The sequence below is a fragment of the Cavia porcellus genome, unplaced genomic scaffold, assembly GCF_034190915.1.
Source record: "Cavia porcellus strain 051 isolate PalLab524CR breed Dunkin Hartley unplaced genomic scaffold, mCavPor4.1 scaffold_3, whole genome shotgun sequence".
Classification (NCBI taxonomy): domain Eukaryota; kingdom Metazoa; phylum Chordata; class Mammalia; order Rodentia; family Caviidae; genus Cavia; species Cavia porcellus.
The window spans coordinates 11,446,901-11,461,527 of record NW_026947486.1 but is presented as its reverse complement, the minus strand read 5'-3'; the positions used below and the strand labels follow the sequence as shown (position 1 = coordinate 11,461,527).

At 41.0% G+C, this 14,627-nt stretch overlaps 1 protein-coding gene across 7 annotated transcripts in view; it reads left to right on the top strand.

Moving 5' to 3' along the window:
* Nucleotides 1-14,627, top strand: part of Med14 (mediator complex subunit 14) — a 190,947-nt gene that overhangs the window by 120,779 nt on the left and 55,541 nt on the right. Inside the window, exons 1-5 of one of the 7 annotated variants that reach the window (XM_063245711.1) lie at nt 2,572-2,967; nt 7,133-7,159; nt 9,607-9,712; nt 12,882-13,055; nt 14,402-14,531. In XM_063245711.1, the coding sequence (XP_063101781.1) occupies nt 2,753-2,967; nt 7,133-7,159; nt 9,607-9,712; nt 12,882-13,055; nt 14,402-14,531 (652 nt within the window). In that variant the 5' untranslated portion in view covers nt 2,572-2,752. Of the gene's footprint in view, nt 1-2,571; nt 2,968-7,132; nt 7,160-7,207; nt 7,480-9,606; nt 9,713-11,607; nt 11,717-12,881; nt 13,056-14,401; nt 14,532-14,627 lie in introns of those variants that run through there. The other 6 variants (XM_063245710.1, XM_063245709.1, XM_063245714.1 and 3 more) reach the window with 6 other exon arrangements.

Here is a 14,627-nt window from a genome sequence, read left to right as displayed (position 1 = left end):
GCTGGCCTTTAACTCATGTAGCCCATGGGGGCCTCAAATTTGCAGTGATCTTCCTGCCCTAGTCTCTGAGTGCTACAATTACAAAGTTGAGCCACTATTCTTGGCTGTTTAGTGGATTTTAAATGCTTTTACTACAAATAAGTCAGGTGGATATGTTAATTAGCCTGACTTGCTCATTCCACAACGTACACATGCATGAAACATCATATTGTGCCCACAAATATATACACTTATCAATTGAAAATAAAAATAAGCCAGATACCCTGGCAAGTGATGTAATCCCTGTGGCTTGAGGGACTTAGGCAACAGAATTGCAAACTGGAGGCCAGGCTGGGCAGTTTAGTGAAACCCTGTTTCATTATTTATTTTAGCCAGGGATTTAGCTCAGTGGTGTAAGTGCCTGCTGGGAAGAACAAGGTTGTGAGTTTGATTCCTGGTACCAAAAAAAAAAATTTGTTTTTAATTAGATTTTATTGGTACATTTTAGTAACACAAAATGATCGCTTCTCGGTCTTTTGGCTAAGATCAAGTGTAGAAATACAAAATGATCACATTCATTATAGAGAATTTGTTCCTGTACATAACCCCCCCCCCATTCCCCATCTTTTCTCTTCAACCGGGGCTCCATTCCCCGTTTACAAAAGCTTTGTTTCCATGATTTCCTTCTTTTCATTCTCTTTAAAAACTATTCCCTTCTCTTCTTTTCCCTTCAAAATTTAAAAAGGGCCAGGGATTCTAAGCCTAGCCTACATTGAGGCCCTTGGCGATCTTATCCCTGAAAAGAAACAAAATTTTGTTCTGAGGCAAGGTACACTGGGGTTAATGCAAGTCCGGCTTTCAGAAACTGCACCCGCAGGGTAGACAGCAAAAACAGCCTTCAAGCATTACGATAAGTATCGGCAATATGTGTAAATTTGCTTTAGGCCACAGAGATGGGAAGAAGTGATTACATCCCAGGGGTTGCACCTTCAGAGGACAGTGAAAGATTTTCAGGAATGACTAAGAAGTAGCCTGAGGCGGTGGCGGCCAGCCTGTAGTCCCAGTTACTCCAGAGGCTGAGGCAGGAGACTGTTGAACACAGGAGTTCCACGCTTGGTTTGGCGAACACATGGAGACCCCAGATTCCAGCTCATTAAAAAACAAACAAAAGAGCCGGGCCGTTGGTGTAGGCTGGTAACCCCAGCACTCTGGGAAGCTGAGGCAAGAGGACTAAAAGTTCGAGCTCAGTTTAGGAATTTAGCAAGACCCTGTCTCAAGAAAGGGCAGAGGCTGGGATTATAACTCGTACAAAGACCCTAGATTCAATCCCCTGTATACAACAAAAATCCACGGGTGGGGGGGGGAGGCTAAAGAATAGTCATTCCAATCATTAACTGGACAATGAGAATATCCTAACCTTAGAGAACAGCTGCAGAAGTTTAAAAAGGGGCGCAGCAAATCACATTTTAAACCGCGAATTTCTACATGAACTGCGCATCAGGATCACCTGGGCAACTACAAATTGCGATTTTTCAGTCCTCGTGCCAGTCCGATGACCTCGGACTCTATGGGGGTAGAACCCACAGGCCAATGGTTTTTTGTTTGTTCGTTTTAAAGCCCCCAGGCAACACTAAAGTGCGGTCACGGTTGAGAGAGGATCACCGTTTTAAATCACGTGCAAAATATTTTAAGCATAGCTTTTGAGGGGGAAAAGGTGGCGGTAGGCACACAGGAACTGAAAACCCTAGAGGGTGGGGCAGCGTGGCCACTGTAAGAGCAGATAGGAAAACCTAGAGCCTGCAGCAGAGTTAAGGACTTTCTGTCGGACTGATGGCATTTGGGCACCAGTAAAGGGGGTCATCACACTCTCAGCTCTATCAAAATTAAACTAGCCGGCCGGAGACTCTGCCCCAGCCCGTCAAATTTTCAAGCACATTTTCCCAGTTTAAAAAAAAAGACCTGCAACGTTCTGTCCCACGCAACACGCCTTAGACGTCTGTGGGAGGAGCGAGGACCTTGAGAAACCAAAAACGCGCTGCCACTACTACAGTTTTCTGCGCGATTTCAGAACCACAATTTAGGAACTACCAGAGAGGCCCTCCCGGCTTCTGGTACCCCGCTTAGGGGGTGATAATTGACTCCTCAGGACAACTGTAATCTTTAGGAAGTCGCGGCAGGGGGGAGGGGGGCCAGGGTAGGAGCCGGCAAACTGCTGACGTTCCGTGACGCGGCCCGCTCCGCCTTCACTCTCGCTTCCGGCAGCGCGCGACTCTCTTTTCCGCTCTCCCGCCCACGCGCCGGCCCCGCCCCACCCCACTCCCACGCGCCCCAAAAGCTGCAGCGCAGGAACGCGCGAAGAACCATCACAGGTTACTATCGGAAGGCCCCCTGCAGATTCCCCTTCCGCTCTGCCCAAGGACTTCCGCTTTGGGCAGTCAATATGGACGCTGCGGCAGTCTAGTTGAATGTTCACTGAGCAGCCGTGGAGGCGCTGCTTCTCTGCGGCTGTAGTCGCGTGTCCCCGCCCTCCCCATCTCCCTCCCCCCCTCCTCCCCCCGCCTCCCCCCGCCCTCGCTCGCGTCCCTGGGGCCCGCAGGCTCAGCGCTACATGGGGGCGGGCCTCCGCAGCCAGCGCTCCGCTTCCTGTTCAGCGGCTGCAGGGCCGTAGGCGGCGGTGTCTCAGGCTGCGTCTGCCTAGGCGCGGTGACCGAGAGCCCAGCAGGCTTAAGGGCTGCGTCTTGTGCCGCTGCGCCGAGCCCAGCCCCGCGCCGCCATGGCTCCAGTACAGCTGGAGAACCACCAGCTGGTCCCGCCTGGAGGCGGCGGCGGAGGCAGCAGTGGCCCCGCGTCAGCCCCAGCTCCTCCTCCTCCCGGAGCCGCTGTGGCGGCAGCCGCCGCGGCTGCGGCCAGCCCTGGCTACCGACTGAGTACTCTCATCGAATTTCTGCTACACCGGGCCTACTCTGAGCTCATGGTGTTGACGGACCTGTAAGTGCCGCGAAAGCCACGCCGGCTTCCCAGCCCCCCCTCCCGCCTGCCGGCTGAGAGAGGGTGCGCCTCCCTCACCCCAAGAGGCTGCCGTTTTCTCCGCTGAGCTGCTTAGTCTAGAATTTCGGAACTCCTGGGGTTCGGGGAGGTGGAGGAGAAGCTTTGTATTGGGGGTCTTGCCGGCGATGAATCAACCGAGACTTGATTTTGTGTTTCGTTGAAGATGGTCTTTGGGATTTTTGTCCGAGTGCCCGGCAGAACTCTTTATTAATTTTTTCGCTGGAAGCATTTTAGCCCAAAGCCCAAAACTGGAGTTGAGAGTAAGATTTCAACTTAAAAAAATCTCCAAGACGGGAAATCTGTTTCACAGCTTCTTTAAGGGAATATATTCGAAATGTAGCTAGCAATTGCTTCTCTTGCGTGCAGGAGATAGTGTGTAAAATGGACCAACGTTTTAGATTCTCAGTATTTCTGAAACGTTTGAGAGTGAAGTCTTCATGAATTTAGTGAACGTAAAATATTTTTTGTAACCAGCCCGCTGTCATTTCAGTCTCCCAGGTACCCGTGAAATGCCTTGGGGCATGATTAGGGTGTTAATCCCTTCAGACTAGAATCGGAATGCCCTGTAAAGATTCTGTGTGTGTAGAAAAAGTGCTATAAAGTTTTGATGCTCAGTTTTACATCTTATAACGTAGATTGAGTAAAAGTAAGTCCATATTCGTTTTGATTAGTGTTTGTCTTTTATCCATTGTAAGACTTAAGCGTTTCCATTTAAAATATATTACTATGCTAATACTAGGTTGTACAATGTCACAGTCATTTGTTACTAGAGACTTAAAATCTTTATTTGCAGTGACTAAAAGAATAAAAGTTCCACTTACTCTTACAAAGCATCATTCTCAATTTCATTGTACTCTTCATCGAATGAGACAAACAGGTGGAAGTTAAGCCTCCCCCATCCAGTGACATTTAAATAGCTGTGGTAATTAGAAATTATTGTAATAATATACTTCTGAACCTTTTGTTGGATTTCATAAGATCCAAGAGTATCCACAAGAAAGTTTGTGTATGTGGAGATCTCCTGGCATGTGTGCATCTATGGAAAAAAGTGTTGGGGACTGTTACTGTCAGTGTTTGTGTGGTTTATTTTTCTGCACAGGATTTGTCGAATAAGTGTATTTATAGTGTATTTTTTGACTAGGACTTGGTTTATGATGAGTGAAACATCTGTTTTATTGCTGTAGAATAAGTCCACACAGTCCCATGCCCTTTGTAAGATGATGATTTCCATGCTGTGTCTCGTTTAACACAGACCTCTCAGAACTCCACTCATAGGTCCACATGCCTACATTTCATTATCTCATTTCAGCATACCAGGTCCAAATTCTCCCCTCTACCTCAAAGCCTTTCCTGTCACTCCAAGTACTACCTTCATCCTTTGTGTTGTTGCTCAGACTATTTTGGTATAATTCTTGGTTGTTTCCCCTTCACATCCCACACCCAGTGTACAAGTCTAGTCATCTCTGACTTAAGAATTTGACCTCCCCTCAGTGTTTCCAACCGACTGGCAATCCAAGCCACCCACCCTTATGGTCAGCTCATTGCTATTGCTAGTGGTATTCTCTCTTGCCCGCTTCTATGGGTTCTTTTCCATGAAACAGCCAGAAAAATCTTTTGAAAAGTTCTCTGCTAGGAACTTTCCAGTGGTTCCCCATCATCTCACTTAGATTAAAAAGTTTTTGTAGTCACTTATATATAGAATGACCATAAAATTCATAAACATAAGAAGGTGCTGTTGATGATAATGCCTGAATAACAAGCATAAAACCAAGACTGTCTTGTGCAAACCAGGATATGGTCAATTTACATAAACCATACCTTTTCCTTCTTTAATTCATGTCCTTATACTTCTCCTTATTCCATTCAGTCTGTACTGGCCTTCCTGATATTTCTTGACACACTCCCATCTTGGAGCTTTTGGTCTTGCAAAAATCTGTGCTATTTGCCTTCTTCTTGTAGGTCTTACATCATATATAACTTGGCAGAAAGATTTTTTTGGACCAATCATAAGCTATAGTGCTCTGTCCTTCATGATAGCCTTCTTTCTTGGTGCTCTTATTTTTCTCTACAGGATTTATTGCCCCCTGATGTTATTAGTATATTGTTGTTTCTCCGTTGCTGGAATGTAAATGCCAGGAGTACAGGGATTTCAGTTTGCTGCTTTCCCCAAGGCTTAGAACAATGCCTGGTACTAACTCTGGGGGTAAATATTTTGAATGAGTGAATATTTAGGATATTAGTCATGGAGACTTTAATGGGGAAAGTCACAGTTGTTCTTCATAACAGAGGTGTATAACTTCGTTTTTTGATCTGTGGTAACCAAAATTAGGAACTAATATGAAAGCTCCTAAATAGTGTGTTCTCTCCCTTGCCTGCTCCTATGGTTTCCCTTGTTCTAGGTAGAAGCTGTCGAGATTGATATATTTTGTAGAGCCAGTGTCCTAGTATGCTTTATAAGAGACTATAGGGACTTCGCTACTTATTTCTGCATCACTCGATGTCTGTGAACCGTCTTGGCTATTTAGGTAGTTTGGTTTTGACCTCAGATTTCTGGGCTTTTTTTCTGCTGCTCGTCTACTCGCTGATTCCCCCGTCATACATGCTTATGTATTAAAGCTTTCTTTCTGCCTTGACTTAGATTGTACTTTCTAACCTCTTTTGGTTAAAAACAGAAGTGCTAGCATCTCTGTCATGTAAACTTGTCATCCCACTTTAGCAAATTACATTTTTATGCCTTCTGCCAACATTTGCAGTTAAGGACTTTTACTCCAAATGTTGCACGTTAGGAATTTAAAATAGGTTAGGAGATATGGGGGTAAAGGGGAGGCAAGCAGAAAAGCCTATCCTTTGTCCCCGAAAAGGGTAGCATTTATGATGTGAGACCATCCTTTTAGGTTCTCTAGGGTGGACGAGAGGAGTTGGAACAGTGGTTCCAGTTCTTTGGACCCCAGAAGGATCCTCACTCCCCCCTCTTCCCACCCTCAGAAGCAACTCACCCTTCTCATTTTCTTTCTTCCTTGAGGACAAGACTATAGTTTCTTAAGGAGCGTTCTTTAGGAGTTTTTGCACATGGAAGAATTTAGCAATGGCTGCTTTTATTCATGGTCTTCTAATAAGACCTTAATTTCTACTTTATTCCTTTTTTGGCCCTTTCTTTCAGTCCTTTAATAGTTCTCTGTATCATTCTGATTATAGCTTGAGCTTCTGTCTCACAGTCTTTCTTGAAAATAGAAGGAAGCCAGAGCTCATTTTAATAGTTTCCCATTTCTGTACTTTGAGCTTAGTTTTTCTGATCCTGTGGTTACATGGGTTGGGGAGCATTTAGGGGACTGAGTGTATTCTCAAGATCTGATAGTGCTTGCTTCTATAGCACATTTACTAAATTCAAGATCTGATAGATGTAGAATGAGCTTAAAAGTTGTTCAAGCCATTGAATCTTAGATCATAGGTTAGCAGAATGTAGCAATTCAGGAGGCAAATTAAGACCTTACTAAGCATAAGTAGATATGAGTGTGGTAAGTGGCTAATTTATCGGGGAAGAAGTTGACATTGATTGTTAGCTGTCAATATTGGAACATTAGCTAAAATCAAAACACTACTGCAACTTTTAAAATAATAACAAATCTTTTCATTTAACCACTGCGCAGCATCTTCGCAAAACCCTTGATCACCACTTGCCTGTTCTTAGGTTTAGTTGCCAGTTTTGTCCACTCTATCAAAGCATGAGAGATTATTGCTTAGAAACAAAGTATCCGTTAGGTACAGCAGCAACCAAGTATTACTCCTGCATCTATGGGTGTTTTAGTCTTAAAAATATTACCTGATTCTCTGTGGTATTCATAGTGTGCTAATGTGAGATTTTGGATTTTTAAAATGTTTCCGATTGATACATTTCTTGGAGCATTTTGAATGGAGAGAAATGTTCCTTTGTTGAGTTTCCCCTTGCAAACATATTGGTAGGAACTCAAGTACAAACTGGATAGCCACATGAGCTCATAGTAGCTGTTTACCCAATTTCTCTAGGTATTAGCAGAGTCAGAGTAAAGACCATTATCACATTTTGATGAAAGTCTGTATGTATTTAATCAATTTTTTTTCTTCTTAGATTACCAAGGAAGTCTGATGTGGAAAGGTGAGTATGTAAAAACCTTAAAACTGGCTCTGGTTTTTATTGATCCATCTGTGAGTATGGGTGTGTGGGTATTGCTGATACAGGGCTGCGGACTGGCCCAAAGAACTGGATGGCTGTGTGCTTAGGAAGTACTGGCACATGTAATGTTGTCATTCTCTTGGCTATGCTTGGATGCGAGGTCAGTTCTAGATTTTCTGTTCTGCAGATCTCTATTGAGTGAGTGACCAATTCAAGTCCTTGAGGTGGGTGGGAAGATACAGAAGATACAGAAAGTATGGTCCATAATAAAAGAAGCTGAGGAGCAGACTGGCTTTAGAAAGGTGGCTGCTAATTTACCATTTTCTGTAATATAAGATACTGTGGATATCTTTAGAGAATTGACATTTGCTTCCTACTATTACTGTTACAGAGTTGAGAAAATTTTGGTTCAACGTTTGGGGCTTAAAACTTAACACTAGTATGTTCCCGTAAGAGTTCAAATAAATCCTGTGATTGGGATTTAAAGAAATGTTTGGCATGGGGATTGAACCCAGAGCTTTTGCATAGAGCTACATCCCTCGCCCTTTTATTTTTTAATGTTTTATTTTGAGACAGGGTCTCGCTAAATCACCACATTGCCTAGGCTGGTCTTAAACTCTCAATCCTCTTGCCTCAGTCTATATCTAGGATTACAGGTGGGCGCCACAGCACCAGGCCTGATTGTGATTTAAGTTGTAACTATAGTACAGATTATTTGACTGTATCTTTGCTATTACTTATACTTCTTGATTGGTTTTCTTTTAATTCTAAGTCACTACAGAGGAGTTTAGTACTTATTAATGGCTTTCCTCCACTGCCAACCTCAAGTGCCCTTTTTGATCAAAAAGAGAGGCAGAAGACACCTTTGCTATGGTGTGGCTGTTCAGTTTTAAAGGAAGGAAAGATAAGTAAGTTAGGTTTGCACTGTACACTTTGGGATAGAAGGGCATTGAGCCTTTCAAAAACTGACTCATGCTTCCTATCACTTGAGGAACCCTGTTACAATAGTTTACAAAGAAGAACATCTTATTTCTGGGAGAGGAACATATTTAGGAAACCAGATTAATAATATACAAATCCATTTGTTCTAGGACAGGGGCAGAGACCTCTCATCCTCTAATCTGTTACTGAGTTAGAGTGACAGTACTGAGACTCCTTGACTTGAGGAGGCTGCCAAATTTCCCTGCTTCTCGGGTGCAACCTGGGGCACATATTATGCAGGTGCTCTACCACTGAGGTGCACCCCAGCCCTGCCAACTCCTACTGTTCATTCAGCCCTTCCACTGTGCCTCAGTGTTGCCTGTGATGCTCTCATAGTCTGTCAGAGACATAGCTGTGCCCTTGATTTTTCTCTTTTTAGAAATACTTTTTGTATTGTTGGCTGATCTTAAGCCACTCAGGTTGTTTGTGGGCTTGGTAAGCTCTTGGTAGCAGCTCAACTCTGTAGTCTTCATTTTGGATTGTACTTTAGCAAAAAACTTGGTACATTTCATGATGGTGGTACTGACGAGAAACAGGAGGTGGGTTGGCTCTGTGGGTCATTGAAAAGCCATATTAATTTAGGTCAGAGTCTACTTGGAGGGAGGTTGGTGTTTTGCTAGGTCCTGTCATTACTCTTAGCATGCTGAATTTTTTTTCAATGTCTTAAGGTAAATCATGTAAAGTTTCAGTTTTGTAGCTGCCATGAGCGTGAGAGGTCTAGCTAACACAATGACAGCATAAAGCTTTTTGTGAAGCTTTTAGGACTTTGTGAGATGGTAAAAATACTGATGCATATTGAGAGAAAAAGCATGGAAGTGAGCATAGCATAAAAATAGATATGGACAGACTTTATACATTTTATTTTTAGTACTCATATTTTCTTTAATTTGACTTAGATCATTTCATATTCAAGTTTTTCACTGAAATTCATTTGGTAAGAGTTGCCCAATTAAATTCTTCAATTATTCAGTTTTGAAAATTGTACTCTTGTACGATGAGAAGTGAACCCTTGCTTCTGTAAGGAAGAATATAGTGTCAGGTTTTGGTAAAGAGATATTTCAGTACCCTTCTCTTACCAAAAAGGCTTGGTAGTTAACTAATTTCAGTTATGAAATTCATACTTTATAACTCCTAATTTGATCCCCTTTGTGACCCAGTTAACTTCTGTCATATATCCATGAATTTAGTAATTTTGTTAAACAACTTTTATTACAATGTGAAGTTAATTTAAAAATATGATTCACTGCTTAACATGCCCTTGAGTTTATTACTTGAGGTAAAAATAAAGCATATGTACCTGTAACATACAAAATGTGATAATACATGTTTAGATAAATATCTTAGATTCCTTTTATTGTAAACGTAAAGGAAGATTTTTTTTAGCTCAAGTGAAATAAGTTGTGAAATACTTTTTCTAATATATTGCTTCACTAAAAATTGCTTTATAGGAAAATAGAAATAGTACAGTTTGCTAGCCGAACACGTCAACTCTTCGTCCGATTATTAGCTTTAGTGAAATGGGCTAATAATGCTGACAAAGTGGAAAAATGTGCGGTGAGTTGAACTTTTGACTTTTACTTTGTGTAGAATAACTTTCTGAGTATTATAATTTAGTTTCTAATTTTAGTTTTAACACCTTCATATTTTAAATGATGTTACTTGCGTGAGTATTCTGTATGATGATGTAGAATGTATTTCTGTAGAAACCCAGTGTATGTTTGTGGACATAATCAGAAAGAAGAGTAGAAGATATCTGGAGAGATTTTACATGAGGAGACTGAGACAAACTAAAGAAGGGAAGCTTAAAATTCTATAGTTCTTAGAATTTGTAAGGTTCTCCCTTAAATTTTGCTTGTTGAATCTTGACATCCTTGTGAAAATGGTAGAATTGGTATTTTCTTCCTATTTACAGATGAGATGATAAAGTTCCTAGAAATTTCATGGCTTCTTCAAGGGCACAGGGCTGATAACAGACTTTATCTGCTCATTTGTTTATTCATGGACTCAGTCTGCAAACTTCTGTAGAATGCGGGTTACAGGGCATGGTGGATGGAGATTGAATAATGTGCAGTCCCTGCCTTCAAGAAGCCCATATTGAATTACTGTTTTGAATTCTAAGGGGTGCCATGCAGTGAAGTATACCAAAAATCCTGAAATATACCCCATCTCCACAAGTTTTAGTTATGTTCAAGAAGCAAAAGGAGATGCTGTGTAAGCTCGCTGAGTTTATTGCTTTGGAAGAATAGTGTGTTAACAGATGAGGCATGGAGTTGCTCCTGTTTTACTTAAGTCACTCTTAATAACGAGCATGGAGTTTATATTGGAAAGGGTAGAGTGATTATCTTAAAGTGAATAAAATACTGAAGTAACAATAACATTTGGGCACTTAAATTGGGGTCAGCTTTCCAAGCCCAACTCTACAATGATGAGTAAACTTCTAGCTGCTGTCACTTATATTTGGGAAGCGAGGGTGTGTGGGGAGATTGTTTAAACACAATAGTGATGCTCAAATTCCTTTTTTATATAATTATGTAATAGCATTTAGAAGTGTTACTAGTCTTTTTAAAGCAGAAAAATTGAGCCAGGTGTGGTGGCACATGCTTGTAATCCCAGCACTTGGGAGGCTGAGGCAAGAGGAATATTGCAGGTTTAAGACCAGCCTGGGCTACAAAGCCAACCTTAACTGCATAGTGAGACCCTGTCTCAAAAAGATCCCCCTCAGAAAACCCAGAAAAATTACATTGGTTAAATTACATTGCAGGGATGTTTAAATTCTCTAAATTTTGTGAGGCTTCCTGGAAAAATTGAAATTAGTGCTACCTACTACAGAGGTGACATAATAAATTTATTTTTGGCAGTCTAGCAAGCTAAGTTCAGAATATTTTAATAGTGATTTTTATATTTACAAATGTATGAGGGTTTGCTTGTTTCATAAAATTTTACTTTGGAAAGAAATCTGTGACTCAGTGTTTCTGCATGTGATTTTCCTGACATCTCACTTCAATTTTAGCTTGCTATGTTTGTTTAGCCTCTGTCTCACTAGATTCCTTTATCATCAGACATACAGCCTATGCAAAAGTGGCCAAAGTGAAAAGAAAAAGGGGCTTTGAAGAAGTTGAAAATTACAAATTTTTTTGAAATTAAAAAAAAAACTAATTTTAATTGATGTTAATACATAATTCCAGCCCTGGCAGCTAAGCCAGTTGCAAGACTGGAAGAGTTCTATAATACATACTGGTATCCTGCCACATATTTTCTGTTGCTGAGTAAGCTGATATCCCTCTATATAACACTGATCAAAGGCTTAGGGGGAGAATATTTTGTACCGTAGATTAAGTTTTCCTTATGAGGGGATATTGATAAACTGGCGTCCCAATAGGATTGATGCAGATCTTCTCATAGGGAAGTCTCTGGGATTCTTGGACTTTGACTTTGATTTGATTTTACAGTGACTTGAGAGAAGGAGCTCTTAGTATGACCTAAATCTGAGTGAAATCTAAAATCTGAAAGCAATTTTTCAGAAGTTGGACATCTTAGCAAGGTCACAGCTGCTAAAAGGTAGTATTGGTGGCATTGATAAAAATCTACTGTACTGGTCATAAGAGGTAACATTTTTACTGGCCTATGCCACATAGTGGTCTAAGGAAAAAAATTTTTTGGCTCCACCCAACATATTCTGATCATTGGCCATTTTTGTTTGAACAGACGCCTTCACTTAAACTTCTATTTTCTTATCGCTAAGGTGATAGTAACTACCTATTTTCTAGAATTATAAAAGTCAGGTAAAAGTATAAGTCTGGAAATGCAGAACTAAGAAAATGTAGAGCATATTGTATTCATAATACAACCCTCTTGAATTCTGGGTGCCATGTTTTAAGTTGGCCATTGCCAATTTGTTTGGAAGACAAAAGAGAGGGAACTTTTAAGTATGGTCTAGAAGAGAACCAGAAGATAAAAAGTTTCAAGGAGGTGGTTTTTCAGCTCCATTATGAGCTGTACTACTGGCACCCTTACGAAATGCATTGCATAGAAAACTGATAGGATTTCTGTGTTGAGCATGAAGTTGCCCTGTGTCTCACAATGGGCAATACTTTTTTTTTTTTGGTGACGGGGATCGAACTCATGACCTTGCATTTGCCAAGCAGGCACTTGGGCCGCTGAGCTAAACCCCAAGCCCTAGGCGACACTTTGAGTGTTTCCTGTGTTCTAAATGTTTTATTTGCATTAAGTCTTAATTCTCAGAACAACTTTATAAGATTGGGAATCATCTCTATTTTACGTTGAAAAAAATTGAGGCACAGAGAGGTTAAGTAACTTCTCCAAGGTTATGGGGCTAGTAAGTTGCAGAGTTAAAATTGAGACCAAGGCAACATAGGTCCAGGAGCCATGCTTTTAACTACTTCATTACCAACCAACTCTGGAAATTATTAAAAATAAAAAGCATTTTATTCTGTTTACTTTTTCTAACTTATAACTTGTACTGTGTGTATAATGTTAAGGATGGAGAAATGGGTTAGAAAACATTTTACTTAAAGTAATGGAAAATTAAGTTTTAATGTCAAATACAAATGTATTAAATATTTCTTTAAATGCTAGGGAAGCTTTAATATATTTGGAAAACCTATATTAGTGTCTTTTGAAATTTACTTTGGAGTAAATTATTCAATGTAAAAAGTAGATAGTATTCAAGGCAGTTTAATAGATTTGCCTTTTGCTTTTAAAGATGATCTCAAGCTTTTTAGATCAGCAAGCCATCCTGTTTGTGGACACTGCTGATCGCCTGGCCTCGTTAGCTAGAGATGCTCTGGTCCATGCGCGCCTGCCTAGTTTTGCCATTCCATATGCTATTGATGTACTGACTACTGGCTCTTACCCACGGCTGCCAACATGCATTAGGGTAAGTGCTACCCTTGAGTTCATAAAAATTAAAGTCTTTGGTAAGTAAAATTGGGGGATTTTTAAAAAATAATATGGGGCCAGAATGTGAATAGATTTCAAAATGGGTGAATTTGGAGGGTGGGTAGTGGTGAGCAGAGGGCAAATGTGAAGCCATGAGTTTGATTTCCGGTACTCACCGAAGTAGGGGAATTCATCTAGTGATATGAAGTTGATTTCATAAATGGTGCATGAGCCTGTAATCCTAGCACTTGGGAAGCTGAGGCAGAAGGATTGTTGTAAGCTTAAGACCAGAGGACTGGTGATATATCTCAGTGGCATAAGTATTTGCCTGGCAAGTGCAAGGTCCTGCATTTGATTCTGGAACCAAAAGGAAAAAAATACCACAAAGATAAGTTCGAGACCAGCCCGGGCTACAAAGTGAACTCAAAGCCAGCCTGAACTGCATAGTGAGATCCTGTCTCAAAAAGACAAATAAGTAAGCAAATAAATGGAGCATGAAGATGACCATGCTGTCTAATGGTCTTAGCTAGGTGACTAGAGGAATTACTGGCACTCTAATCATGGTAGTTTTGGTCAACTGTCATTGGATGAACAGAAATAAGTGTTGAGATTCTTTGGGTAAAGTAAGAAAACATTATGTAAAGATAGACTCGTAAAAAATAATGCCCTGGGTTGGAGGTATAGCTCAAGTAACAGACCACTTGCCTGACTTCCTTAAGGTTTGGGTTTCATCCCTAGCACTGCAAAAACAAAAAGCAACAAACAAACTTAAAACCTCTCTCTCTGTCTCTGTCTGTCTGTCTGTCTCTGTCTCTCTATCTATCTATCTATCTATCTATATTCATATTTTAACCCCTATACTGGGGACCGTCTCATTGAGCTGTATTCCTAGCCCTTCTTTTTCTTTTTTGGTCTTTTTGAGACAGGGTTTTACTGTGAAGTTCAGGCTGGCCTTTACTCAAGCAACGATCTCCTTGCCTCAGCCTCCTGAGTGCTGGGATGTGCCACCACTCATACCCTGCCAGCCCTACTTTTAAAGTGGCCTCTGAAGTTGCTAAGTTGCCCAGGTTGGGCTTGAATTTGCAGTCCTCCTGCCACAGATGAGTGCTGGGTATACAGATGTGTACCACCACATTTGGCATATACACTTTTTTTTTTTGGTACTGGGGATCGAACTCAGGACTGCAAGCTTGCAAAGCAGGTGCTTATGCCACTGAGCTAAATCCCCAGCCTGGCATATACAGTTTTTACACATTATTTAAAAGTCACTTAAACCATTGTTACCTTGTTTTGAAATTTCTTTCTTTAAACAAATTTTAAAAAGTCATTTAAATTTTTTTGTAGGATAAAATTATTCCTCCAGATCCAATTACCAAAATTGAGAAACAAGCCACGCTTCATCAGCTTAATCAAATTCTTAGACATCGGCTTGTTACCACAGATCTTCCACCTCAGCTTGCAAATCTTACAGTTGGTATGTACCTGAAATGTGTATGTGTGTGTTTTCATGCATTTCCTCCTGGGAGGAAGGGAATATGGGTCTGATTATTTTGCCTGGTTGGTCTAAAAT